The sequence below is a fragment of the Homalodisca vitripennis genome, chromosome X, assembly GCF_021130785.1.
Source record: "Homalodisca vitripennis isolate AUS2020 chromosome X, UT_GWSS_2.1, whole genome shotgun sequence".
Lineage (NCBI taxonomy): Eukaryota > Metazoa > Arthropoda > Insecta > Hemiptera > Cicadellidae > Homalodisca > Homalodisca vitripennis.
Window position 1 is genome coordinate 151120019 of NC_060215.1, and position 26493 is coordinate 151146511.

Sequence of the window (26493 nt, forward strand, 5' to 3'; positions counted from 1 at the left end):
AATTACAGAATACTTTTTTTAAATACTTGTTTTTATTGATTAAAATACGTCATATATACATGCAATAAATGAATTTACATAGGAATAGAGGTGTTTCCAAAAATATACTAATGAATTTGATGTTATATAAAAATGATTATGCATATTTTTCTGTTGGTGTGGATATTCCATTACTTGATTAAGATTTCACACTCTATGTGAATGCTAAACTATAAACTAATACATGATTATTAGACCATTCCAGAACATTAGGTAAACAATATAAATATTGTTAAAGAGAGTTTCAACTATAACATAAAGTATTCAAAAAGAACGTACTAAATGAGAGTGAATCTACAATAAATAATAATATTGATAATATGACACTATCACTAAATGACTTACCTGACTTATTTTAAAGTAACACCAAGCAAAGATTAACACAGTGAGGGTTTGATACAATGGTTACTTATTAGGTACACAATTGCTTTTATAGGTGACAGCATGTTAACAAACTGACATGTGATGGTCTTTAATCAATCATGTTATTCTCATTGATTATGCATGTTATTCTCATTGATTGTGACATGTTTTACATTTCCCCGACTCATCTAAAAGTTTTTGTTGTATTCTGTGTACGTTTTATGGAACGCAAAATCTCAGAACATTAAATACAGTTAGTATTTGGGAATGGGCATTTGTTACATATACTACTGAATATTATTTAGTACAAGTGCACGATACTTAAACACAATAAATCATCACTGGTAATTTCAAAACTGAATTTAAGAAATTCTGTACAAAGTGTATAACGTCTCCTTGTGTTCATCCACCGACATTTACAAAACAATTAGATCCACCACACTGGGTCAGCTCTAGACCTATGCTCTTGGAAAGAGCGCAGTTTACGTAAAGGTACCAAATTGAAAAATTTTTTAAATATACCCTATTAAAATGGGTTTCACTTTACAATTATATACAGTTAATAATGTTTCAGAGTATCACGAATCTGATGTGTTTCAAAAAGTTTCTGCGTTACAAGCCAAGAACTTTTGTTTTTTAAAGAAATAAAATCTCTGTAATATTGAGTTATGAGTGAAAAATTAGCATTAGACACATCCGTCAGTCTGTAGGACTGGACAGAACTCTAATCTAAAATGGATACAGAACGACTAGCACACTCACACATCGTACCCTGATTACATACGTGGGTACATAGGTTAAAAACAATCTTGTGCCATCCCTGTACCTAGGGATGTTGCGATATTATCGATATCAATAAATATCGATATTATCGTTTCGATATGTCCTATATTGATATCCGATATTATCGTGATATCGGAAGAAATATACAAATATCGGGGTTTTGATATCATATTGAATGAAGAGTAGTAATTATTTATTATTTTGGCTTTATTAGTTTTACAAAAGCAAAACTCAAACAAATGCTATGACACTTCGGAAACTCAAACATTCGATGGATATCTTACTACTACTTTGACCACACCACTCCCCTTGGAAGTAGCACAGCTAAGAAAGAGGCAAGAAGAAATGGAGCACACAGTAAGGGAACTAGCTGATAAGCTCAAAAACAATCCCAACCCGGAACAGCATAAGATTAAAATGGTCCCTTGCCCTGTCTGCAGTAAAACAAATAAAGACAAGCAAAAACCAAAGAGCCAATCTTATACTAGCATTAAAAAACCTAAACATTTTGGTAAAAAAGAAAATTTGTTTAATGTTTCCCAACAGGTAGCAAAAAGTAAACCAAGACCATTGACAGAGGATCTCTACCACTTGACAACTGGATTGACTGGGGGAATCAGTGAAACCCCGAAAGAAAAACTGTCTACAACAACGCTGACAGAGGAATCCAGCCATCCGACACTGACAGAGGAATCCAGCCATCCGACACTGACAGAGGATTCCAGCCATCCGACAACTTCTCAGGCAATTGGATTAACTGGGGGAATCAGCCAAACCCCGACAGAAAAACTGATTGAAACACCGCCAGAGAAAACTAGCCCCATTACTGGTTCTTATTTAAAAGTGAAGAGGTGCCCACCAGTGACATCCCAAAAGCTAGGAGAAAATGAAACTTATGAACAGTTTTTCGTTAAAAATATCTACAGCCATCAAACCAAACATCCCTCTCTTTTTTTAGACAACACTCACACCAAGAAGAAAATAAACCAGACCAGGCACAATCCCCGAATTTTTCTGAACTCCAACCTACTAAAAAAACAGTACAAAACGACTTCATAATTTACCATCAAAATGTAAGAGGACTATCTAAGAAAGTAGATAGGCTTAACCACATTTTAAATACTGATAACCCAACCATTTTAATAATAACTGAACATGGATTAAATACTAACAACCTGTTACTAACAAAATTTGATGGTTATTCATTGGTTACAAAGTTTTGTCGGGAAGATCACAAATTAGGTGGAGTGGCCATTTACATCAAAGATACAGCAAACATTGAGGCAGAAGAGATTAACATATCAGAACACTGTCTAGAACTTGTATGTGAAGCTGCATTAGCAAAATTTATTATTAAATCACACACAATATATGTGCTTGGAATCTACCGACCACCAGGAGGGCAAGCAAGATTGGCAATGAACACCATCTCTTCTGTTCTCTCATCCATTCAAGCTGAAAATAAATCCCTAGTCTTAATGGGTGATGTTAACTTTGACAGACTTACTGAAAATACTGACAACACACTGTTTGAAGAGGATTTACTGACTTACGGAATCCGACGTCTTCCACTGCCGGCAACTCGAATAACTCACAACTCAAGATCATCCATTGACTGTATATGTACAAACCTATCAGAGGATAAAGTAAGCTTTTCAATTACTGAAACAGGAATATCTGACCATTTAGGACAATCATGTAGCTTCCATCTAGGATTAAAACGTACTCATGAAAATAGAAGCTCATTCAAAAGAATCTACAGTAGGAGAAACCTTGAAAACTTGAAAGCTACACTTGCATTAGAAAACTGGGATTCCGTTCACAATGCCCTTGATGCAGAAGAAGCCTTCAAATCATTTCAAACCATAATGGCTAGAACACTGGATCATGCTTGCCCAAAGAAAAGAACTAGAACAAAACGTAAATCTAAGCTTAAGATCTACTATGATGAAGAAGTTATGATGATGAAAGATGACTTCCTTAGAGCACACTATAAGTATGAAATGACGGGGAATGAAAGCGACAGGATAACAATGATTTCAAAAAAGAAAGCGTATGACATTAAACTTAGAACCCTTAAACGCAACAGTGCCGCTGAACATATAGCTCAATCAAACAACAAGTCCAAAGCTCTTTGGGAGATTATCAATTCAGAAAAACAAAACAAACTATCATGCAGTTCTTTATCGAGTTTAGAAATAGATGGCAAGATAGAAAACAATCCATATCTTATAGCCGAACATCTAAACCTCTACTTCTCACAGATTGCAGACACAACACTTGAAAAATCCTGTAACGAGATTCAAAACAATAACATACTCCCCCTAACTGGAAATGCCTTCACCTTATATCAAGGTGAACCACTAAATCTAACTCCTACTGAATCCAGTGAAGTACTAAGAGTTATTCAGTCACTGAAATTCAAACTCTCTTGTGGTGTTGATGAAATTCCATCGAAAGTAGTAAAACACTGTGCAACACATTTAGCAGCCCCACTTGTAAGCATAATAAATAAATCATTTAATCTTGGCCAATTTCCATCTGGTTTGAAACTCTCCAAAATTTACCCTAAACACAAAAAAGGCTCCACAACCAAAGCAGAAAACTATCGTCCAATTTCACTGATCTCCACCTTTTCAAAGATCATAGAGAAGATTGCACTTTCAAGAATGCTGGTCCACCTTGAACACTATGACCTAATAACAAAAAGTCAGCATGGCTTCCTCAGAGGAAAATCTACAATCAGTGCCATCACAAGCCTTACTGAATACGTCATCGACCAACTTGAAGACAATAATTATGTATCAGCAGTCCTATTAGACTACAGTAAGGCTTTTGACTGCTTGGGGCATGAGCTGATTCTTAAGAAACTGTCCGCACTAGGAATTCAAGGCAGAGCAAATGACTGGGTGGCTAGCTATCTCGAGGGACGCAAGCATATTGTTGAAGTAAAGAAAACTGCAAATGGACAAAGCTGTACTTACAGATCCAAAACAGCTCCAGTGAATAGAGGAGTCCCACAGGGCTCAGTATTGGGTCCATTTTTGTTTGTACTTTTTACTAATGATTTTTCACATTATATCAACACTGACAATGTAAAAACTATTATGTATGCAGATGATACAACCCTTCTTATAAAAAATGACTCCACACTGGGCCTGCATGCAGACATTGTCACATCAACAAACAAAACTCTGCAGTACTGCCTAGAAAATGACCTGGCAATTAACCCAACAAAGACCACCCAAATTAATTTTAGCAGAAGACAAGATCAAGTGCCTAACGTCCAAAACATCACAATAGAAAAACAATCAAAACTATTAGGCATAGTGATTGATGGTGATCTTACCTGGACTGATCATATTAACAGTTTGACCAAAAAGCTTGGATCTGGAATCTACGCAGTAAGAAGAATTAAGTGGATAGGAGGACTGCAAGCGGCAAAGACAACTTACCATGCTGTTTTTGAATCCCATATAAGGTATGGTATATCAGTATGGGGAGGAACATCTGCCCATAATCTTAGCAAGATCTTACTCCTCCAAAAAAAAGGCAATAAGGACACTGGCAGATCTGGGACCACTTGAAAGCTGCAGAGAAGCTTTTAAGACTTTAAAACTCATGACTGTCATAGCACTGTACATCTACTCTGTAGTTGTCCAGACAGTTGAAATGGAGTTACCAAGAGCTAAGGATACTCACTCCCACAACACCCGGAGAGCAACTGACTACCTCCTTCCTGGACACCATACTACACGGTACAGCAGGAAACCATCCTACATGGGAAGAAAAATCTTCAACACCCTACCTCTCAACCTGAAAAATCTTGGAGGGAATGAGATGAAGAAAAGCCTTCAAGACTGGCTCATGGAAAGACCCTTTTACACCATGACAGAATTTTTTTACTCTGTAAACAGTACATTGTAAAGCAAGAGACCTGGATTTTAATTCATTGTAAATTTTGACGCCATTACACTTCTTTATGCTGATGTAAATAAAGAATTTTTGACTATTGACTATTGACTATTGACTTGCTTTGTTCAGTTGTTAAATGCAACGCCAACAAAGAAATTAACTGTGCAGATTAAGTAAAAAGTAACCAGACGATGCTTGGTTCAGTTAACAATATATAATATAGTTGCTTTTTAAAATGTAATTGTTGTTCTTAAAACTCAATTTAGATTCTTATAGATTTATATTGAATTGTAAAATTGTAATTTTTATTCTTACTTTGACAATTGTATTTTAATAATTGTGCTTCAAATGGTTCTTAGTTAAAAAATGTTAAATAGAATAATTAAGGAATTGCTTTTTTATCTTTAAATAATGGTTTACTTTTTAATGTATTAAGTTATATTTGTATAAAAACATTATTTTGGAAATGAACTCGTAAGTTGTATCTTTGATTATACTAGTTACACATACTCATCAATTCAAAGGTTGTATACACCAATTTAATCATTCCCCTTCCCTTATTTCGATATCGGTCGATATTAAGGATATCGATATTTGGATTTGATAATATCGGTATATCGATGTCCAAGCTTGATATTGATATCGATAACAAATATCGGAACTAGCCTCATATTGCAACAACCCTACCTGTACCCCATTGTGACATTTTGATGGAATTTATCTTAACTGGTTCACAAACTAACAGTAGTAATATTCTAATTGTGTTCAGAATACATTTTAATAAACCCAATACAAATGAGTTATGTTATGTGTGTTGTATTCATTTTCCAGTTCTCACAGAATAATAATGTGTACACCATCAGACACATTACGCTTAGACAAGATAAATCATTATTGATTATTTTACAACGGTGGATGTAATAAAACCATTAATTACACATTGGTTTGAATAAGTTATGTAAAAATGTTCTGCAATCTAATACGTAGGGTGCTATATACCGCTTTGGACATGTTTTGCAGAAATTATAACCAATCCACATACCGCTTTTGTGAATTACAGAGCTAACATATTTTTGTATTATATTTTAGTACTTTATGAAGAATTTGCAGCTCTTTAAAAATTAGTTTTGTGAACATTATTTCTAATGTGAAATAAGACATTGTTAAATGTTTTGAAGGCATTTTGCAAATTTATACCGAGTATGGATGACAGAACTGTAAAAGAGAAAATAAATTCAGATAATGGTTTTAAACTTCAAACAAAAGTGTTTAATTTTCCATCTTGCTGTTCATCCTCAACCCTTGTGAATGTTTCCAGATCAAATGTTAACTTGACATAGTCAAACTGTATTACCTTTGTGTGAACTGGAGTTCCTTATATAGAAATATAAATGTTTATATATTTCTCTTATATGTCCTATGTTTGTATGGTGCTACTAAAAAGTCAAATTTTGATGAAGTCAATTGTATACAGAAAAAATCTTTGAGGATTATGTTAGGACTAAATATAAATGATTCTGTGAAAGAATATTTTAAGGAATTGAGAATTTTAACTGTCTACGGTCAATATATAATGGATACAATTATGTGTTCTAAAATTAAAAACTTAAATACTGAAATGACCAACATAATTCATTTGTATAACACATGTAAGAAAAATTATATTTTAATACCTGGCTATAGGCTGAATTTGTTTACAAAAAAACCAACACACATTGGATCTAAATTTCTTAAATCCATTCCACTTGCTATCAAACAAGAAACAGAACATAAAATATTTGAAAGAAAGCTTAAAGCATACTTCATGGAAAAGGCTTTATATTCATTAGATGGATATATTCATTTGCAAATCAGGTAGTTTTACTATAGCCTTATTATTAGTGTTTTTAGTTAGTTTAAATTGACACTATTCAATTGTTGCAGCATTGTAACTAAAACGAATAAAGATTTTTTGACTTTATATAAGTGTTTTTCTTGATGCAGATTGGCAACAGTTTGTCAAAGACAAACTGCGGACCTGGCGGCTCTCCAACTTGGACTGGCTGTGGAACTTCACCGGGCCCACCCACGTTATCGTGTACGAAGAGCTTGTCTCCCACCTGGAACGAACTCTCCGTGCCCTCATCGAGTTCCTCGAATTGCCTTTGGACGAGGCGGAACTTCAGTGTGCCATCGTTCGGCGCGAAGGCATATACAAGCGCAAATCACGGGCTGTCACCCTTGATCCCTTCACACCGTACATGAAAGCTAGCCTTAAAGCCGAGCAGGACTTTGTGTTCAAAGAAATACAGATGTACCTTGACTCTGCCTAATTGTTCTTATTTCAGGCCGATGTTGACTGTTGAGTTTATCGCTGTACGTGCACAATGGTTGTGTTCTGACTGTAGTAATAAAGTACTTGCACATAGAAACACTGTTGATAATGGTCGTTATCTTCCTGTTTACTATAAAGACTGATTTGTTACTAGCCTATGTGTTTAAAGTCGCTCATCGCTTCAATTGTTAGTTTGTTTAGATTTTAGGAATATTGTAGAGACTCTCTACTGACCAAAATGTTGTGGAACAGTTGCCTAAACAATTCTGTGCAAACACTTAAGGAACACTGTAAGGAAAATATATACTTTCTCTTTTAAGAACTCTGTATTTTATTTTATCCTTGATGTATTGGGTCGTTTAGTTCAAAATATTTAATTGAAGGCTTGATATTGCCTTCAACTTTTTGAAATAACAAGCACGAGAAGCCAGAAATAATGTTGTTTGTTACGGATATGGTTACATTACTTATCTAAATAAACGGAAAAAATTCATTTTAAAAGTTCATATATTGCTATTTCCCAGTTTGGTGCATTCAGTTATTCCCAGTGTTGCAATGTACCGTAATACCAATGTTGTTTATTTTTCTCTGTGGAAAGCATTCTCCTAAAATAAAAGAAGCCCTCCTTTCCCGAAACAATGACAAAGTAGAAGACAGATTATGAATCATAAGGCTGAATATTCTCCCTTATCACTTTTACTCAGCTTTATTGTATAAACATTTGTATTTTAATCTTCCTACACATTAATATAAATTTTGTTATTTGTAAGCTTTTTTAAAATTAATGGAATGCTACTTAATTTCTTTGTTACATTCACATAATGTATGATTTGACATGTAAGTATGATATTATATTGTTACGTAGTGCCCCTTCAAGATTATAACAACTGTGACTCAACCTTCGTAGTCTTCCAGGACTCAGCTGGGGGATGTGGCTGCTTGGCGTATGAGAGGAACACCACAAATAACACTTGATTTAACTATTAAATTACTTTATTCCACATGAGATATTAGTCCTCCATCTAAGATTAACCATAGCACCATCACTACCCGTCATGACAGCGCACCTTACCGGCTCGTCACTTCCGGTCCGCGTTCTATGTAACACCCGCTGTCTTCTCTATCCGTGGCTGCTACACACTGTCTCGACAACTCGACTGACTTGTCCTTGAAGTGTCACAGACTGACCTCAGACGGCAAGAATAAAAATACTTTTACAATAGATCAACCAATAACTTAAATGACATAATACTCTGTTCGTTTAAAAGCAAATAATAACCAATCGATAAAGTTCCAACCTTGAAGTTAATAAACTTTGTAAATTATTTGAGAATTCAATTTACATCTCAATCATTTAAAGAGCTGAAGGTCAAATTCTGACACTTACATCCGACTAAAAATTATGTACATGGTTACGCAAACGCCAAGTATTGACGCTAAACACAGTTGGCCACAAGTGTGGCCCGGCGAGCTGAGAGGACAAATACCTGAGACTCGAAGTGAGCGAGAAATCAATTTTGGCCACATTAGAGGCCTTCTGATTACAAAGGGTTGATACCATCAGCTGGACATTAAGTTCAGGACAGACATAAGTCATTAATATACAAGAAGTAAGAGGGCTCAAATACGATTGATATCAATCACGCAAAGTTTAGGGGATAGATTTGGACGAATATTTGCACCCACATTACGTAAATAAAAGAATAAAACATAGGCATACCTTTATTGGAAATCACCACCCACAAATACTCTTAACATAACTAAAACGTTATTTACTGTAAAAAAAGGCAATATTTTCTATAGTTGATCAAATAACAGAACACAATGTGCAACAGTGTATACCAGTACTTCGTACGTATTTGAATGAATAAATATCAACTGTCGTTGTGTCACGTATATAGTAAAGACAAATAGTATTATCTACCTTTAACTCTAGATGGTAGCAGTGCGAATGTGTAAATATAGGGTACTTAAAATTGGTATTCTTTGTATGATGACATATTTATGGTAGCTATAGGAATACGAGGTGTGTTCAAAAAGTATCTCGAATTTTGTGTATTTTCAAAAATTATTTATTTATTCGTGAATATCTATTTTGTCCCCTTCAAAGTAATCCCCCTGGGATATTATACACTTGTGCCAACGTTTTTCCATTCTTCGAAGCACTTCAAAAAAATCATTTTTCGTATCTTTTTCAGCTCCTCCTTCAATGCCGTCTCTATCTCGTCAATCGTGGCGTAGCGTCGTCCTTTCATGGACCTCTTCAGTTTCGGGAACAAGAAAGTCACAGGGGGTCAGATCTGGGGAATACGGTGGCTGCGATATCATTAGTGTGTTGTTTTTGGCCAAGAAGTCGCGTACAAGCAGCGATGTGTGAGCAGGGGCGTTATCGTGGTGCAGAAGCCAATTTTTGTTTTTCCACAAATTCGGGCGTTTCTGGCGGATTGCTTCGTGCAAATTGCGCATAACTTGTAGGTAATATTCCTTATTTACCGTTCTACCTTGTGGCAAGAACTCATGATGCACTACGCCCCTGCAATCGAAGAAAACTGTAAGCAAAACTTTCACATTCGTCGGCAATTTCTCTAACGGTGATTCGACGATTGGCCAATACCATTATCTTCACTTCATCAATTTTTTCGTCTGTTGTTGAAGTGCTCGGGCGTCCGGCACGCTCTTCGTCGTTCACATCTTCTCGGCCTTCTGAAAACATTTTGTACCACCGATAAACGTTGCTTTTGTCCAAAGTAGCTTCTCCTTATGCCACAGTCAACATTCGGAATGCATCCGCGCACTTAATTTCGTTTTTCACAGAAAATTTGATACAGGTTCTTTGTTCCATTCTTTTGAATAGGTAAAAATTGAAGACGAACCAAAACACGTGCGAGCAAAGCAGCTGTCAACAATTAACTGAACATTCAAAATGGCCGAAATTGTCAACATAAGTGAGAGACATATGTACCAACATAACGCCACAAAAAAATCTAAATTTGAATATACGTAACCCGCGAAAATTCAAAATTCGCGATACTTTTTGAACACACCTTGTAAAATGGAGGGACAGGGCACTAACATGATTCAATGAACCAATTGCCGCGGGACTATAATGGTGTCCTTCATTTTCAATACACGTATAACCTCGTTTGGCAGAGCCATCTTCTGTTAACAGACATTAAACCGTAAACTCTGTTGACTGTAGCCTTCTTTCCTAAGCTAGGCCAAAATAACATTGTGTGAACCAGAAAACAGATGATGGTTATGACACCAGCAACGTAAGTATAAGTATAAAAACTAAGACTATCAAGTTTTTTTGTTGGTCTACACTTTATATCTCTAATTTGTTATTAGCAAATGGAAGGGTTAATTAGCTAAATTACGATGAACATACTCTACTGAGCTCTATAACAGGTGCAGCGGAAGAGTGTCAAGATCAGTTTTACTTAACCCTTAAAACGCTGAATATAATTTCTGTACTTCCTTCTAGCGTACTAATACCATAACAAAATTAATTTAAATTTGTTTAATTTGAATTAAGGTTTCTGAAGTTATTTTAGTATAATAGGGTATAAAACCTGAATGTCTTAAAACATTTTTATGTTAAAAAAATTTAAATGCATGAAAATACAAAACATGGAATTTGCCAATTTGGTTTTCTGAGTGTGAAACAACTTGAAGCACTCATCTGGCATAGATACTATCACTCAAAGAAATAACACTCCTACTAGTTGCAGACAACTGTAACAATATGCAGACATGCAATGTAACACAGGAACAAAGCTTACACACCGGTCTCAAGCAGTGGTAATCTTCTCATTGGGAAAAACCTGCAAAACACACCAGCGTCCAGTCAAAAATGTTGGTCAAAGCTACAAAGCCGAGAATAATGAATGAATCGTAGCTGTTATCCGCATTCAGTCAACAGTGCATTCTATCACCGGTTTTATAAATTAGAATTCGCTACAAAAAACTTAAATTACGAGAATTCCAGTCGTTCTTTGTTTGAAGGTTATTTTTGACGATGGAAGGATTGTGAAGGAAACAGGATTTTTCCGGACATTTGCCATCGTTCAGTGAAACAAGAAAACAGTATCACTACGTTTCGAGGTGGTTAGTAGACGAGTGAAGACGTATTGTGACCTGTATTCCGTAGTTTAGTTAATGATTAGTGTTTGGTATAGTTTTGTATGAAGTGCATGTCTTTAGTGTTAGTGAAGTTGACAAACAACATGTAGGTTGTGATTCCTGACTTAGGCGTGCCACAACGCTTTAGTATGATTTGTTTATTTTAACCTAGTTTGTAATTATGTATTAGGTTAGTTCTTTACCTGAAGAAGAGATCAGATTGCAGATCTCGGAACATAATGTTACTGTTTTCTTGTTTCACTGAACGATGGCAAATGTCCGGAAAAATCCTGTTTCCTTCACAATTCCAGTCGTATGGGTTTTGAGCAAATTTAACCACACAACCTTTACCTTAATACGCATGAGAAATGATAAGATCTGTGTGACATGAATAATAAAATAATTATAAATTGTATCTATCTGGTATTCCCACTTTTGATGCTATGAGGAACCATATGTTGTCTAGCACTGTAATCCTTTTACAGACAATTATTAGTCGTAAAAGGCTATAGAGTGCGTGCTATCGCCCTTGGCAGCTTTTCATCTTCTTCAAGCGTAAACAGCATTTTCGTGTTCTTTGAAGAAATTATGACAAACCAAATTAAATGTTACACTTGGCAAAAAACACTCAGTGACTACGAGTGAATAAGCCCTCAGATAAGACTCGCTACAGTCGCCAACTATATTTAATGAGCTACGTTTCTTCGGTTGGCATTGTCAAGGACAATGGTGTTATTTGAAACAACACTTAACCGCAAGAGTCGCACGAGGAGAAATGCACCTTTAACTTCAATGCTTTAAATATTGCAAAGCATAGTTTTACTAATACCCTTTAAATTCATTTTAATGAGTTACACTGTATCTACTACTATTATTAGTATTGGATAATATACAGGGTGTTGCAGACCACCCACCAGTAAACTCCTTTGGTTAAACAATTTGACACAGGGAGATGCGATAAACTGTAACCCTAATAAGCGAAAGTCGTAAAATGGTTATTGTCACATTTAAAAAATAGTGTACTCGAAAATGAGTCACTGGTTTGAATCTCAAAAATTTAGGATTTAGATTAATTTCTCTTTTACTATGTTACTTAAATTTGAGACTGTCATTTTTTCTATAGGAAATAGTGCAAGATAAGATTTTGGACAGTACGTAGTATGACAGTTTTTGCAAGTTTTTCTTAAAGCACCAAAATTTTCAAATTAAAAAAACTTTGCAGCTCCGTGATAAAAACATTTAAATGAGAACATAGATTGTGTGGTACGTTAAATTAAAGGTCATTAAATAGGAAACATTTTCATTTCTGTCTCTTCTAACTTACAAGTTATTTGACAAATAAACTATTTTATTACGATTAAAGAACTCTTCTTTGTAATTACTAAAATAAAAATAACAATAGATAAAATTTAGTGTAATATGTATAATAATCTCATTAATGTACTTTAAAATGCAGTTGTTAAAAAATCACTACACTATGATAAGCTCAGAATAGAGATGGAGAGGTGGATATGTACACAAAATCCATTACAGCGTTTTTAAATATCTTAGTACAAATCTTAAAACAGCTGATCAGCAATGGTACTTATATTACGATACAATAAGTCATTGCCAACTGTAGCTTATTGGTTTGTCTTAACACCGTTATTATTTTCTTATCTTTTTAAATTTTTTATTATCTTGACTTATTTGATTTATATGTTTAAGAAGAACAAGTGTTAAGTTTTAATTTTTTCCATTTTGTACTTGTCCACATGTGATACATAAGACACAAACATTTGGTTTGGAAATGAATTTCATGAATGCTGAAGCTTTTGGTATGCTTACGGTTTTAAGAGAATCTTTTCAGAACTTACAGGTGCTGCTCGCTTATACGCAAGAGCTATATCCCGAGTGTGAGTATCCCATATGGAAAACATTTCAAAGTCTAACACCTCGGGTAGGAGAGACTGGCCAAGGGCAACCTACAATTTTAAGACCAATTACGAGTAAGAAGGATGACAACTCAACCCACTGAATTTCTTCTGACTGTCATAAGGCCAGCATCTATTACATATTACTGAAAGGTCATAAAATGCACCCTTTTAGGATGTCCCGGCATCAGCAATATCGGAGAAAGATTACCTGTACCGGATGAACTTTTGCCTGTTGGCAAGGCTTGTCCGAAATCCTCATTTCTTCTTACATTTCTAATGCTGTGTTGAAGCCAGTTTCGCAGCAGTAGTGAAGTGTATCACCACAATATTCTCTATTAGGCATTTGAAAATCCTCACTGGATGCGGATCCTCAACACGTGATATGGTACAATCGGAAATGTAATTGTTGATCCTCATTTCTTTGAAGGGGCATTAACTGGAGCAGTGTTTTTATAAAGACTCTTTCAGAACTGCTTATGGAATTAGGCAAAGCATGTGGTTGCTTCAAGAAATCGCTCCACCACATTTTGACCTCAATGTGCCATATCCAGGTAGATCTCCAGACTTAAACTGCACGGACTTCTCTTTGAGGAAGGATCAAAGACCTGGTGTATTCTACAAAGCCCACAATCCGATAGGACATGGACAGAAATTATAAATGCAGTTCATATAATTGATGATGATAAAATCTTGCGTAATGTTGTTAGCTTCTAAACTCGTATTGAACTGCGCATTCAAAATGAAGGCAAACGTTTTGAACACCATCAATTGAACATAACATGTTACCCAGGAAGTCATCTCTATACCGAAATCTAAATTATGCCAGTTATGAAAAAAATTATAAGTAAAATGGAAAAATATCAATACTTTCCAAACAATTAGTTTTTTTAGTAATGACTAAGAATGCTTGAATGGTATTAAAATACAGTTTTCTTCATATGAATTGTACACTAGAAGAGATAGAAACGAAGTTTAAATATTTTAAATGTTAATTTTTTAATAACCTTAATTTGATGTGCTACATGACCTATGGTCTCATTTAAAATTTGTTGGGCTCAGGGCTAGTTTTTCGAATTTTTCAATTTTGGTGCTGTAAAAAAATTTGCAAATGTGGTCAAAAAGCTTATCTTGTCCCTTTTCCAATACAAAAATTGACACTCACAAATTTAAGTACAAAAGTACTTTAGGTTTTACAATAGTTTTTTTTTTTGTTTTTTAAACAAAACATTTCAAATAATCCCTGCCATTTGGGCAAGACTTATGGTATTTTCTAACTTTTTTTCCACATTATTCAGCGTTCAAAGACCTTTAAAATGAAGTATCACATAACCTATCTTGCTATTTGAAATGTACAAGATTTGAACCAGTGACCCGATTTCAGGTACATTCGGTTTTTTAAATACAACAAAAACAATTTTGTTATGTTCGCGATATGAGATTTATTAGGTTTATTCTATATTGAATCGCTCTATGTCAAACGGTTCCACCACACAATACTGCGGGTGGATGGTCTGAAACACCTGTAGTCATTCAAATGGTAATGGTAAGAAAATTAAACACGTTAATAACATAAAATGATGTACATTTATTTGTAACCGACCTCAGTACATCTACTGTTGTGGATGCATTTAACTTGCATACCACAAAAGGCAGATTCATCTAGAGTAACCTTTCCAAGCTCATTACAAATATCTACATTAAACTATGGCATTTTTTTTTTACGACCGTTTTTATACAATAAAAATGTTATCAACAATGCAGCAAATCTCAAGTCGTTCATTAAACACTTGAGTGATAAAAAACAAACTTGTCAAATCTAAATATCCATTTTAAAACACTTGAAGAACATACAGATAACAACCATTTAAATTGACAAAATTTTGCAAATCCCTACACTTCAGTGTGAAGTAATAAATAAATAAACGTATTAATATTATCACAAATGAAACATTTTACATAGGAATATTCCTAATTTAGAGCAGTACCAAACATGTGCAAAATTAATAATGTTTTGAGTCCCTAAAAGTTTTTATATTGTGACTAACTTATTTACTATTGTGGCGACAGAATATATTTTTACTAGTAATTTTATAAGAACTTAGGTCCTGGATAAATTAGTTGTTTTTTTTTTTAATTTGGAAACTTAAATTAAAAAATAATTATGTAACTACAAAGGTTATTATGAAAATTTGGGACACTAACTTGAACTCAAATTCACAGTAAGTTACCATGTTGTATGTATGTTTACATGCCACAAAGTTATTTATTAGACGATATGTTTTTAAATTTTGATAGCGATGTTTACTTACCTATTTTTATGCCAAAGTAACTGTAAAAACTAATATTAATATCCTCAAGAACCTAAAAACCCAAAATAAAACAGAAAAAGAATGCCACAATTAAAAATTAACTTTATTGTTCAATCTAAAATGTAGTTACAATATGTTTAAAAACTTACAGTATTGTGTAAGAACGAGAACAGTCGTTAATTCTAAACTAAATCTAAACTGAATTTAAATCCTTTTTGGAGATTTTGAGAAATTCAGCTTTAACAACTCATATTATATAGTAATTAAAACAACTAACAATAAATTACTCCTATTAAAAATACTGTACACAATCAGTGTAATGTGACTACCATATCACCATACACAAAACAACTGGTTTAAGGTAACATGAGATATGATTGACAACAACAAATACTATATTGTTCAGTCATGTACACACTGTTTCCTCCGAATCACTTTTACAAACTGATCTCTAGTTAAAATGCCTCGGTTCACAACCCTCTAGAGGTAGTAACAAGTAAATATACGATTTAAATAATGAAATTCCAATTATAACCTTAGTAGCAAAATCATTACAACGGAAAATTGTTACAGAAGAGAATTTTCGGTAAAAATGCGGACTCCTTCTATAATACAAATGACAAAACAAGACGGAAGGGAAATAATTATATTTAAAATTGAGAACACAAAACTGCAGAGTGAACTATTTCGAGGAGGCACCATTGAAGGAGTCACAAACCTTAGTATACAAACCGGATTGAGCACATGAGAACCGGTATCGGTCAAAAAATCCCGTTGTCAAGATCTCGATATACAAGTTCCTACTGTGATCGTAAACCATGTTCAAAAACTACGTTATATTTAAAAAAATGTGATATCTAACTAGAAAGTTTACAGAACGCTTAAATTAATACAATTGAAAAAAAAGAGTGAATGAAAAAATGAACAAAGGGGGCGTGTGCAGTAAAAAGGGGGTATGCTAGGCATGAGTATGTGCAGAAGCGGGAGACAGCAGAGAGTTGCCAGCAGCTTGTTTGCACGTGGTCGCATCTGCTTCTTGCTTGACGGCTTGTTTGCATGTGGTCACGTTCGGCTCTGGCTCCTTGCTAGGTCCTTTGTAGCACTCTGCACAAACTCGCACCGGCTCGTACAGTTGTTCTTCAGGGAGTGGCAATGTGTTAGGAGAACAATCCGCACAGAACACCTTCCCACAACTTCTGTACACATCGATAAAACAACGTATTAGTTTCATACTCCGAACTAGAATTCATTTCTCAGAAATTTGTAACATCTGCAACTTAAGCTTTGTAGTCAGTACGCAAGGCATTGGTGTTTACTTTATTTCATGTTTACCACCACAGGTTTGTTGAAAATACTGTTCTGCTGTAATGTAACATGATTATGATGATAATTGTGAATCTCTTATAGCTCAGATAAATAAAAATACACAATATTGTATCAGGAAGTTTTTTTGGCAACAATTTTATACAATTAAGACGGCCTTATTGTTATGTGATTTTATATGGTTTAGTTTAATTTTGTAAACCAGGTATAAATAATCATTTCATACTTTTGTAGCAAGTTCCTTTATACTGAAATCTGCTTTTTACCACACTTTGAGCTGTGTATTAAAATACATGTTTATGGTGTTTTGGATGAAATTGGCAAATCAATTAATTAATTCTTTTTGCACAAAACATCAGATGTAATAAATACTATATTACAATAGGCAAACAGGTGCATGGTCAGTGACATAAAAAAAATAAAATTAGAAATTGCAAAATTTTGAGTATTGATAGTAGATGTAAAAACAATCAAGACAGTAACAGTTTTCTTAAGTTACTTTTATTTAAGAATTCATATTTCATAAGCGGTTTAAGTTACAGTATTATCCAATTTTACACTTTTTTGGTTTAGTAAAACTTAATTTTTCAGAAATTCTGTAACGTATACAGGTTTTATTTTCTACACCATGCCCATAATGTATAGTTTTAAAATTTACACTTTATAAGATTTAGAAATTTTTGTGTAATCCCAAATCCATCCATTAAAAAATTGTTTACATTATCATTACAATCATGTTAAATCTTATGATCACTGAGAGAATTTATTAACAAATTAAAAATGTAAAAACTCAATTCTAAAAGCTTTCCTTTCTAGATGCTGTTTTATACAATTTACAACATAGTTATCTGAAATTATTGATCATTAAAAAGTGTTTTTGACGTACTTTCTGTAGGTAAAACGTTCGTAGATGATCAAATTAACAAATAATCGTATTTTTGCTATTAATATTTAGATTGCAGTTCCTATGTTTATGCCTGTTGTATCTAGTAATGTCTGATTCTCAGCAGTGAACAGATGTTCACTAATCTTTATTTATCTTGTTATTTGTGCAGTCAAACCAAATCAAACATTCTTTATCTCTCATGTACAAAAATATAAATAAATATTGTCACTTAATTTAAGTTTTGTAGATATGTCCTCTATTAGAATGTATGTATATTTTATAACTTAAAATGTTTTATCATGGCGAAGGATGGTTTGAAATTGTTTGCTGGCCACTCCTACTGGCCAGATTTGCTTTACTGATAACAACTTTCAATGGTCTTGAATCCACCAAATCTTCAACAAAGATTCTGGTTTTAGAATCAATCGATGGGATTTAACAATCGAATGTGAGGTGATTATTGGCTGATCAGCAGTAGGCAAATTACTGATTGCTAAAACGTGCTTTGTCGTACTTTGTTTATTAAAAATCTTCCAATCATTATACTTTTGTTAATAATACTTTGTTTATGCCTCTCTAATTATTTACAATGCATCGCTGCGAATTTGCGGGCAACAGCTGACAATGAACAAAGAGACATTCACAAATTTCTATTCACCTCACAATTTGTGTAGCTGTCCTGTATAAATATTTCCTATATATAATGTTTGTATTTTTATACCTTAATAATTTTTATCATGGCTAGGCGTAGTTTGAAATTTTAAAGCATATTAAGTTATTTTAAGTTTATGATATGTTTTATAAACGATACAAATATATGCTAATATTTTTGCAGATTAGAGCCACATATTCTCAAAGCCCATATTATAACCTATCAAATTAAAGTAAAATGCAGAGAATATAAATTAGTTCTTACAATATTGCTATTTCTCTGAATCTCTGCAAATCCCTTTAAAATATTCGTATTCTTGGATGACTTTTGCGTTATTGGACGGTCTCCAAAAATTTGAAAATTTGAGTAGTTGGATTGGTGATGATTTTGTTTGAATCACACTTAGACTAAAAAGAAGGTACTAGGATTCAAAATTCGAGAATTGGGAATAGAATATTTTTTTTAACGGATTCGAGATTTGAAAATTCTGAATTTGCCCATCATTAAAATACATATGAAAGACTCATACACTGTTTGTTTGTGAAAGTCTCCTTTCTTGGTTCTAGTATAGAAGCCACAGCCATTTCAATACTATGTTTGTTTATGTATGCAAGACCTTAATTGAATGGAAATAATAAAAGTTTTTTTAGGTTCCCGAAAGTTTACTTTTGTGACAAGAGGCCAGTCAGAAACAAACAATTCATAAATACACTCACACACATATATAACACAAATGTATATATGAAATATACCGGGTGTCCCACAAAGAAGTTTAAACGATTGATTTTATATTACTTGCCCATTTATGCACCGAACATTTTCAAACTACATAATTCATTAAATAGGTTTTAAACATATTGTGTGAAAATTTCAGCTCTCTAGCAATTGTTAAAACAAAATGGTGGTATTTTGAAAAATTATACTTTAAAAATAGTAAAAAAACAGTATTTTGGTTTTGTAAAATTATTTGTTGTAATATTGTAGAGAAGTAAAGCATTTCAATCTGAAAATTAGAACATAACCTATTCAAAAACTTTTATTACAGTCCACAATTGTTTGAACTGTAATCCATCCACAACGACACACTGATAACATCACTTAAAAAATTAATTGTAAGCTCTTACAAAGAAATTCTGTGGTATTCGCGAATGATTTTTGAATGAGATCAAAAGATTTTTCCACTTAGTTATTGTTGGATTGCTAGGTGGTTCAACTCCTGGGTAGGCAACCTGAAATTAGTTGCTTCTGTAATGTTGCCAAAAGCAGTAGCCCCTGCACAACACTTCACTTTATGTTCAACATTAAAAACCATTTCTCGAACTTTAATATCAGTAAAACTGTAATGGAGGAGGTTAAGTTATGTTTTTAAAGCACAAGCAATATTCTTCAATCAAACAGCTAATGAGCTTTATTAAACAGCTGTTCTTTAAAACTGCAACGCAGTAATCAAATCAAGTAATTCAAGAAATGATACAGAATAGGAAACAAAACAGTAAAATTTTCAATATGTCACCATTTTGTTTCTACAATTGTTAGGGAGCTTTAATTTTCACAGACTATTTTTAAAACGTACTTTATTAATTGTGTAGAGTTTGAAAATGTTCGGTACATAAATGCCAAGTAATATAAAATCAAACATTTAAACCTCTTCGTGGGACACTATGTATTTAAAAACTCCATATAACTCGTAAAACACTGTTAACATGACGGTTACCTGCAGTGATGTTTTCTGCGACCGAGCCAGAACTGGTTGTGACAGCCCATACAATGAGAAACAGCGTGATCTGGCACCCATAGAGTCGGTAACACCTCCTGCTCCTCCACAGCCTCCCAGGACACCTCCGTACTGCACACTGAGCCCTACAACGCGATACGCACGTCAACCTTTGATTTCATCCGTATCCTATGATTTTTTTTTTAAAGAAAATGAAAAAATTTGTATTTGATGTAAATAATTACGTAATTGCCACTTACCAACGATACTTATTCTACTAGGTTACTGCAGCCTCCTTACAAGATGCTACAGTAGCAACGGGAAAAATAAAGACCTGATGTTACCCTAGAATTGGGAGTGTTTTCAGGATTGGACTGGAAGAAAGAGAACCAGACCAAACATTAATAACACATTCACATAAAAAAAATATTTATTATTTACACAAAAAAATATAACACAAATAGTTTCAAATAAATACAAAAAGGGTTTCATTTTGAAAGTAAAGAAAATTCTGGTCTGAGTAAGTATACAATTCAAATGACAATCGTTAAAAACTTATTATTGTAAACAAATCTGAGTGACATTCAGATATCCACCAACATGAAAAAATAAATAATTAAAACTCTGTTTGGTGGAATAATAACAGTTGAATGAATCGGCTGCTCAGCAAAAAAAAAATTCATACAAAATTTCTAATTCACGATCTATTTTGCTGCAACTAATTTTACAACTTGAACTCGCCATCTTAAGAGAACGTAAACAAGCAAGAGAAATAAAAAAAAAAAACAGGGAAATGTTCTGCAACTACCTACTAGTCGAAATAGTTCCCAGTATCACATCTAGAGTGCAACACTTGACAAGAAACTACCATATTGCGTAGTTATAAATGGCAGGCCGGTTGGACCAGTTATATGGGAGAGAGCGTTTGGCCAGTGAGTAGATTTGGGCCTCTTGTACAGTAAAAAGGGTTAAAACCCATAGGGTGCTGCCTGTAGACCATGACTAAAACACCTGATGTCTCATATTCACTGGTTTCAGGATTAAGGCTTCCTAGAACTTTACTACTTTATCTACTTATTAAGTGTTACAACAAAATTCTAAATTTTAGACTTTATCTGATGATATTGTGTGTGGTGCCCCACTATAACAAATTTCACGACTAATCAACAATAACTTTGAATATGTAAAGGAAAATTAGCAATTGTACATAAAATTCACTGCAACGATCAATCGTCGAAAGCTTTGAATTATCTTGTGGTTTATTTGAAAATGTAGCGAACACAAATTAAATTTTTTGTACAGCAAAAGCAGTAAAGCATTTTTTTTTTTTAAGCAAAAGTGAGGTGAAGTTCATTACTAATAGTATTACTACAAAATTTCTACTACAAGAATTAAGCTATTTCATTACTGAAATAAATGAAGTTCACAGAGTAGAACGATGTAGTGGTACAATGTACTCAAGGCTGTAAACTATACAATAATTGACTCGTTCTACTAATTACCAAACCAAATTCCAACCAAAACTAATAATAATAGAGAGCCTATTTTATAATTATCGAATGATCGCTTCAATACTTGTGCCTATGAACTATTTGTAAGAATTTAATGTGACAATTTTCTTATTGTGTATTAAAAACTGAATTTTATTCCACCAATTCAACCAGAATAAACTAAAATCAAAATGAAAGCTGTATAATAATGTACAAGATGTATAAAACATTTTGAAACAATCCATAAATTTAAACTTCTTAAAATTGGTTTTATGTTTAAAAACAAAAGAACAGTAATAAAGTTACTAAATATTTATGGTTGGTTAAAATATAATGTTTTATATATAGCGTTTAATTTTTCTGCTCTTATTTGCTTTTATTCATATCTTTTAGTTTTATGTGAGTTAGAACAAACATAATGGTCTACTCACATCATCATCTGGTCTCTCCTGAGCTCCAGTGTTGTTGCACTGGTGGCAGACCTGTTGAAGTAAAGCCAATCTTGTGGCATGTAGCTCTCGCTCCAAGGCTAGCTCTCTGGCCTGTTACAAATTAAGATTCAATTTACTATTTTGCAATGTACTATAAACCAAATTTGTAAAAAATATTACTATTACTAAAACATGTGGTTCGATCCTAAAAATGTCACGTTCAAGCAAGTACAGGCTTGCAAGGCCATAACAGAAGGGAAACATTCATTCAAAGTCAAAGTCAAATTGTTTATTGCAAAAACGTGTTAAGATGTATAGCAAAGTCTAGAAATTTAAATAATTTTGTCATTTATACCACAATATCCACTCTTACATACAGTTTTTGCATTTTTTCAGTCCCATTCATATGCCAATTCTATCCACTTCCAACGTCGGGGTCAGTCTTGTAAATGATCAGTGTCCCAGTTGTATGCCATTAATTCGCTGACATTATAAAATGCCTTTGATGCTAAACAGCATTTGAGGCGAATTTTTAACGCTTTGGGCGTTAGGGCACTTTGGATGGAATTTGGCAATCTGGTGATTAAATGAACACCAGCCTATGAAGACAAGTGTGTATAAATTAACCGTTCTGTGTCTCAGTTCGGTAGCTGTCTCTGCCTCTGGTCTCATTTTTTTATTTGTTTTTAAATTTATTTATTCTTTGAAATAACAACAATTACAAATCATTTTATTCATAAATGCACAAACCGTACTGGGTTTGTCTGCATTTCACTAAATATACTAATTACTAATTCTATGCTTTAAATTAATTTGTGGTCAAGTCCATGCAGTTATATTACTAGAGTAAACATCTCACCAATAATGCAGTTGCAATATAAAAACTGATAAATACAAATTTAAAATTAACATACCAAAATTTCCCAAGAAAAACAATAGCAATAATTAATTAACATTTATTAAAAAAAATTACTTCTAACAACAATAAATAAATACTCAAGGATAACAATAACAACAACAAACAGAAGAAACAAATATAAAATATGCATAATTTAACTCAATAACAATATACCCAAAAACATGTTTAAATTTAAGATAAAATCATTCAAAGAACAACAAATAAATAAATATATATAAGTTACCTTAATTATATTTGGAATTCATTTTCAATAACATTTATAATAACAATCTTAACAAACTATCAATAGTCAATGTTACCAAAAATACCAAAGTTACCATAATCATGTATATCTCGACCCCTCATCAGGGCACATCTTGACTTATAGAACAGAATTGTTTGCAAAATGTAGAGACTCAGCAGAGTCAACAGTTGCAATTGTTTGAAAGCTTGTTTGCAGGATTCTCTGAAATTTATTTTTGCGATTATTCAAATTGCTTTCTGTTCAGTACATTACGTTCTGTTTTAGGACAAGTTCTGTCCCCATGCTCAATATTGATCTGTTTGGCTTAAAATCTATCTAGCTGAATCTCCTAATTGTTAAATTCATTGGAATATTACTGTTTGATGGCAACTCCCGTTGCAGAGAACAAGCCCAAGACTTTATTTTATCAGTTAGCCGTTATAAAATTCAAAAGTACTGATATTAAGGTACTCTCTTGAGCGAATTGGATCTTTCTACTGAATGGAAATGTCTCTTCTTTTGGAGCTACCCTTGATGCGAACCAGATAACCCACATGTCGTCTCCACCATTTCACCTGAGAGCATTGCTAAATCCAACAGGAGCCATTACACAAGTTCCCCATTTAAATGGTGTAAATTACTTGCAAGTTATTGGCACACCTCAGATAAATGACCCATGAAAGCACCAAGTCAACCACAGTTGTAAGTCAAACACAAATGTTCACATTTTTAAATAAACCGTGGATTATTAGCTATCGGTATGCTGTGGTAGCTATAGTATGCTATAGAATACAAGAAATCACTCCTGTATTCATTAATGAAACTGATGAATGGCAGAGGTCAAGAGGTTGTGGGTCAAACAGAGGTCACCAAGCACTTTTTTTTTTTTTTTTTTTTTTTTTTTTTTTTTTGTAGGGCCATAACATTTAACACAAGGTTATCAATGGCCTCTGTACACATGTCTGCCGACTGTTGTAGCGTTGTCATTTAATCATGCTATCTGGATGACTGCAGATGGGCCACTCTGACAATAGTTAAAATTTAAATTATAAAGGTAACACATGTAATAAATAGCAATGTACCAAACTCAACAATGTTATTGCCAAATTGACTGTAAATGGGCCACTCTGGCATTTATTAAAAACCAAATAACAAGGGGATAAATACTAAATAACAGTACAAATAAAATGAAAACATTACTACAGGCATTGCTGTAAACGGGCCATACTGGTTGTACTTGTCAGTCTAACGAACTGGGGAAACAAACATTAAAAACTAAATAACAAGGGTAAATCCAAGATAAAATTTGCGTAAAAAATAACAAAATATACTTAATCAATTATAAAAACAAAACTATATTCGACCTAAAGGGAGGTTTCGTTTAAGAAAACGAAAAACCTCCCAATAATAGCCTCGTTGTCGCCAAGGAGATCAGTTGACGAAGCTGGCAGATCAAGAACACGACAGCATCTTGTGTAGTGAGGGCAGTCGACAAGCACATGATCCATTGTTACAGCAGTGTCACACGTGTCGCAGACTGGAGGATTATCTCTTTTCATGAGGAAGCCGTGAGTCAGCAGTGTGTGACCTAAACGCAGGCGACACAACACCACCTCCTCACATCGATTGCTGCGGCTGGCTGTACCTCATGGTGCTTGGATTATATGTCAGGTCAAAAACAAAGTGTAACCCCTTCCAATACCAATGTCCATTTATCTGATCATCCACTCATAGAAGACAATATTAAAACTAAAAACAATAGTAAACCATTTGGTGCTGTGTCATTAAAACAATTTCAGTGTATAAAGTGTCAGCCTCTCTTACTGAAAACCGTAAGGTTTCACACAAACAATTTCTGAGCTTTTGTTATACATTCTCTTGTGGTTTGCTTTGTTTTATCAAAGACAAGCTGTATTTTTCTATTTTACAATAAATACCACACTGTTAAATTTGCATTTATTTTAAATAAAAATTAGATTGAGAAACTTTGAAAGACAAGCAAATTCCCTTATTCCTGAATTTTAACTGAAATAACAAGATTTTTTAAATGCCAACGTCCGATTTTACCGGACATATAGGGAAAAAATCACAAAAAGTTTATATTTGAAAATTAATATTATATTAAATTGTTTATGAAGAACTATTCTTATCAAAATAAATTGTTATAGTACGCTTCCGATCAATTGACTTTTAACAAAAATGAATCTAGAACTCACATGTAAACATTTTTTGTTGACATGGCTACCAGAAGCAATGTGGCATTAGTTTCTTAAATGTTGTATACTCACTTATTATTGAAGATAATGATATACATTTTTCAAGATTTATAGACAATTGAATACCCTTTACATATGGACAAAGAAAAGGATATGATTTTTTTGGTAATGATAATTAGGTTGAAAAATGAAATTTAAATAAATTTTGGAATTTTTTGACGTAAGTCCATTTTTGATATTCCTAAATTTAATTTTATGGCAACTTTGTTATTTTATGTTTATTAGGCAAAGTTTTCAAAAAAAATATATGTTGATAGCTTATTAAATAATCAAACTGTGTACTTTTTGAAACCTTCAAAAGGGTTGGCACTTTAAGGTGCACTCACTAGAAAAATACCTGACCTTTGCAGTACACCCACTCTATAAATACTTGGCACTCAATGGATTAAGTTACAATAAAAGGTAGAATAAACGAAACGAGTTTGTTTTATTGTTAACATAATTTAAGTTGTACTAGTTAGTAATAGACACTTTACTGTACAAAAATTGTAAAAATAGTAATTTGAGGGAGCCTATCTTCCAAATACAAAGAGGTCACCATCTAGGGTCTGCCCTCAAAATAAATTTCTTTGTTTGAAGTCTGTTTTTGATGATGGAAGGATTGTGAAGGAAACAGGATTTTTTCGGACATTTACCATCGTTCAGCGATACCAAAATGTGTTACTGATTTTTTGTATCACTGAACAATGGCAAATGCCCGGAAAAATCTAGTTTCCTTCAAAATAAAGTTCTTATGGGTTCATGAAGACGGGCCGTAAACTTCATAGAATCTATATACTGGTACTATTATTACAGTTATTGAAAATGTTATCTATTAT

The 26493-nt window shown here is 33.4% G+C and overlaps 2 protein-coding genes across 7 annotated transcripts in view; one reads left to right on the forward strand and one right to left on the reverse strand.

Moving 5' to 3' along the window:
* LOC124370022 (WSCD family member GA21586) overlaps positions 1-7733 on the forward strand; it is a 49878-nt gene extending 42145 nt beyond the window's left edge. For all 5 annotated transcript variants that reach the window (XM_046828304.1, XM_046828305.1, XM_046828302.1 and 2 more), the window contains one exon: positions 7084-7733. In XM_046828304.1, coding sequence (XP_046684260.1) covers positions 7084-7412 — 329 coding nt within the window. In that variant the 3' untranslated portion in view covers positions 7413-7733. The remainder of the gene's footprint in view (positions 1-7083) is intronic.
* A 7284-nt stretch (positions 7734-15017) lies between these two features.
* The window catches only part of LOC124370023 (myotubularin-related protein 3-like), an 82294-nt gene continuing 70818 nt past the window's right edge, over positions 15018-26493 (reverse strand). For both annotated transcript variants that reach the window (XM_046828309.1, XM_046828308.1), the window contains 3 exons: positions 22258-22368; positions 20337-20482; positions 15018-16957 (listed from right to left, as the gene is read on the reverse strand). In XM_046828309.1, coding sequence (XP_046684265.1) covers positions 16720-16957; positions 20337-20482; positions 22258-22368 — 495 coding nt within the window. In that variant the 3' untranslated portion in view covers positions 15018-16719. The remainder of the gene's footprint in view (positions 16958-20336; positions 20483-22257; positions 22369-26493) is intronic.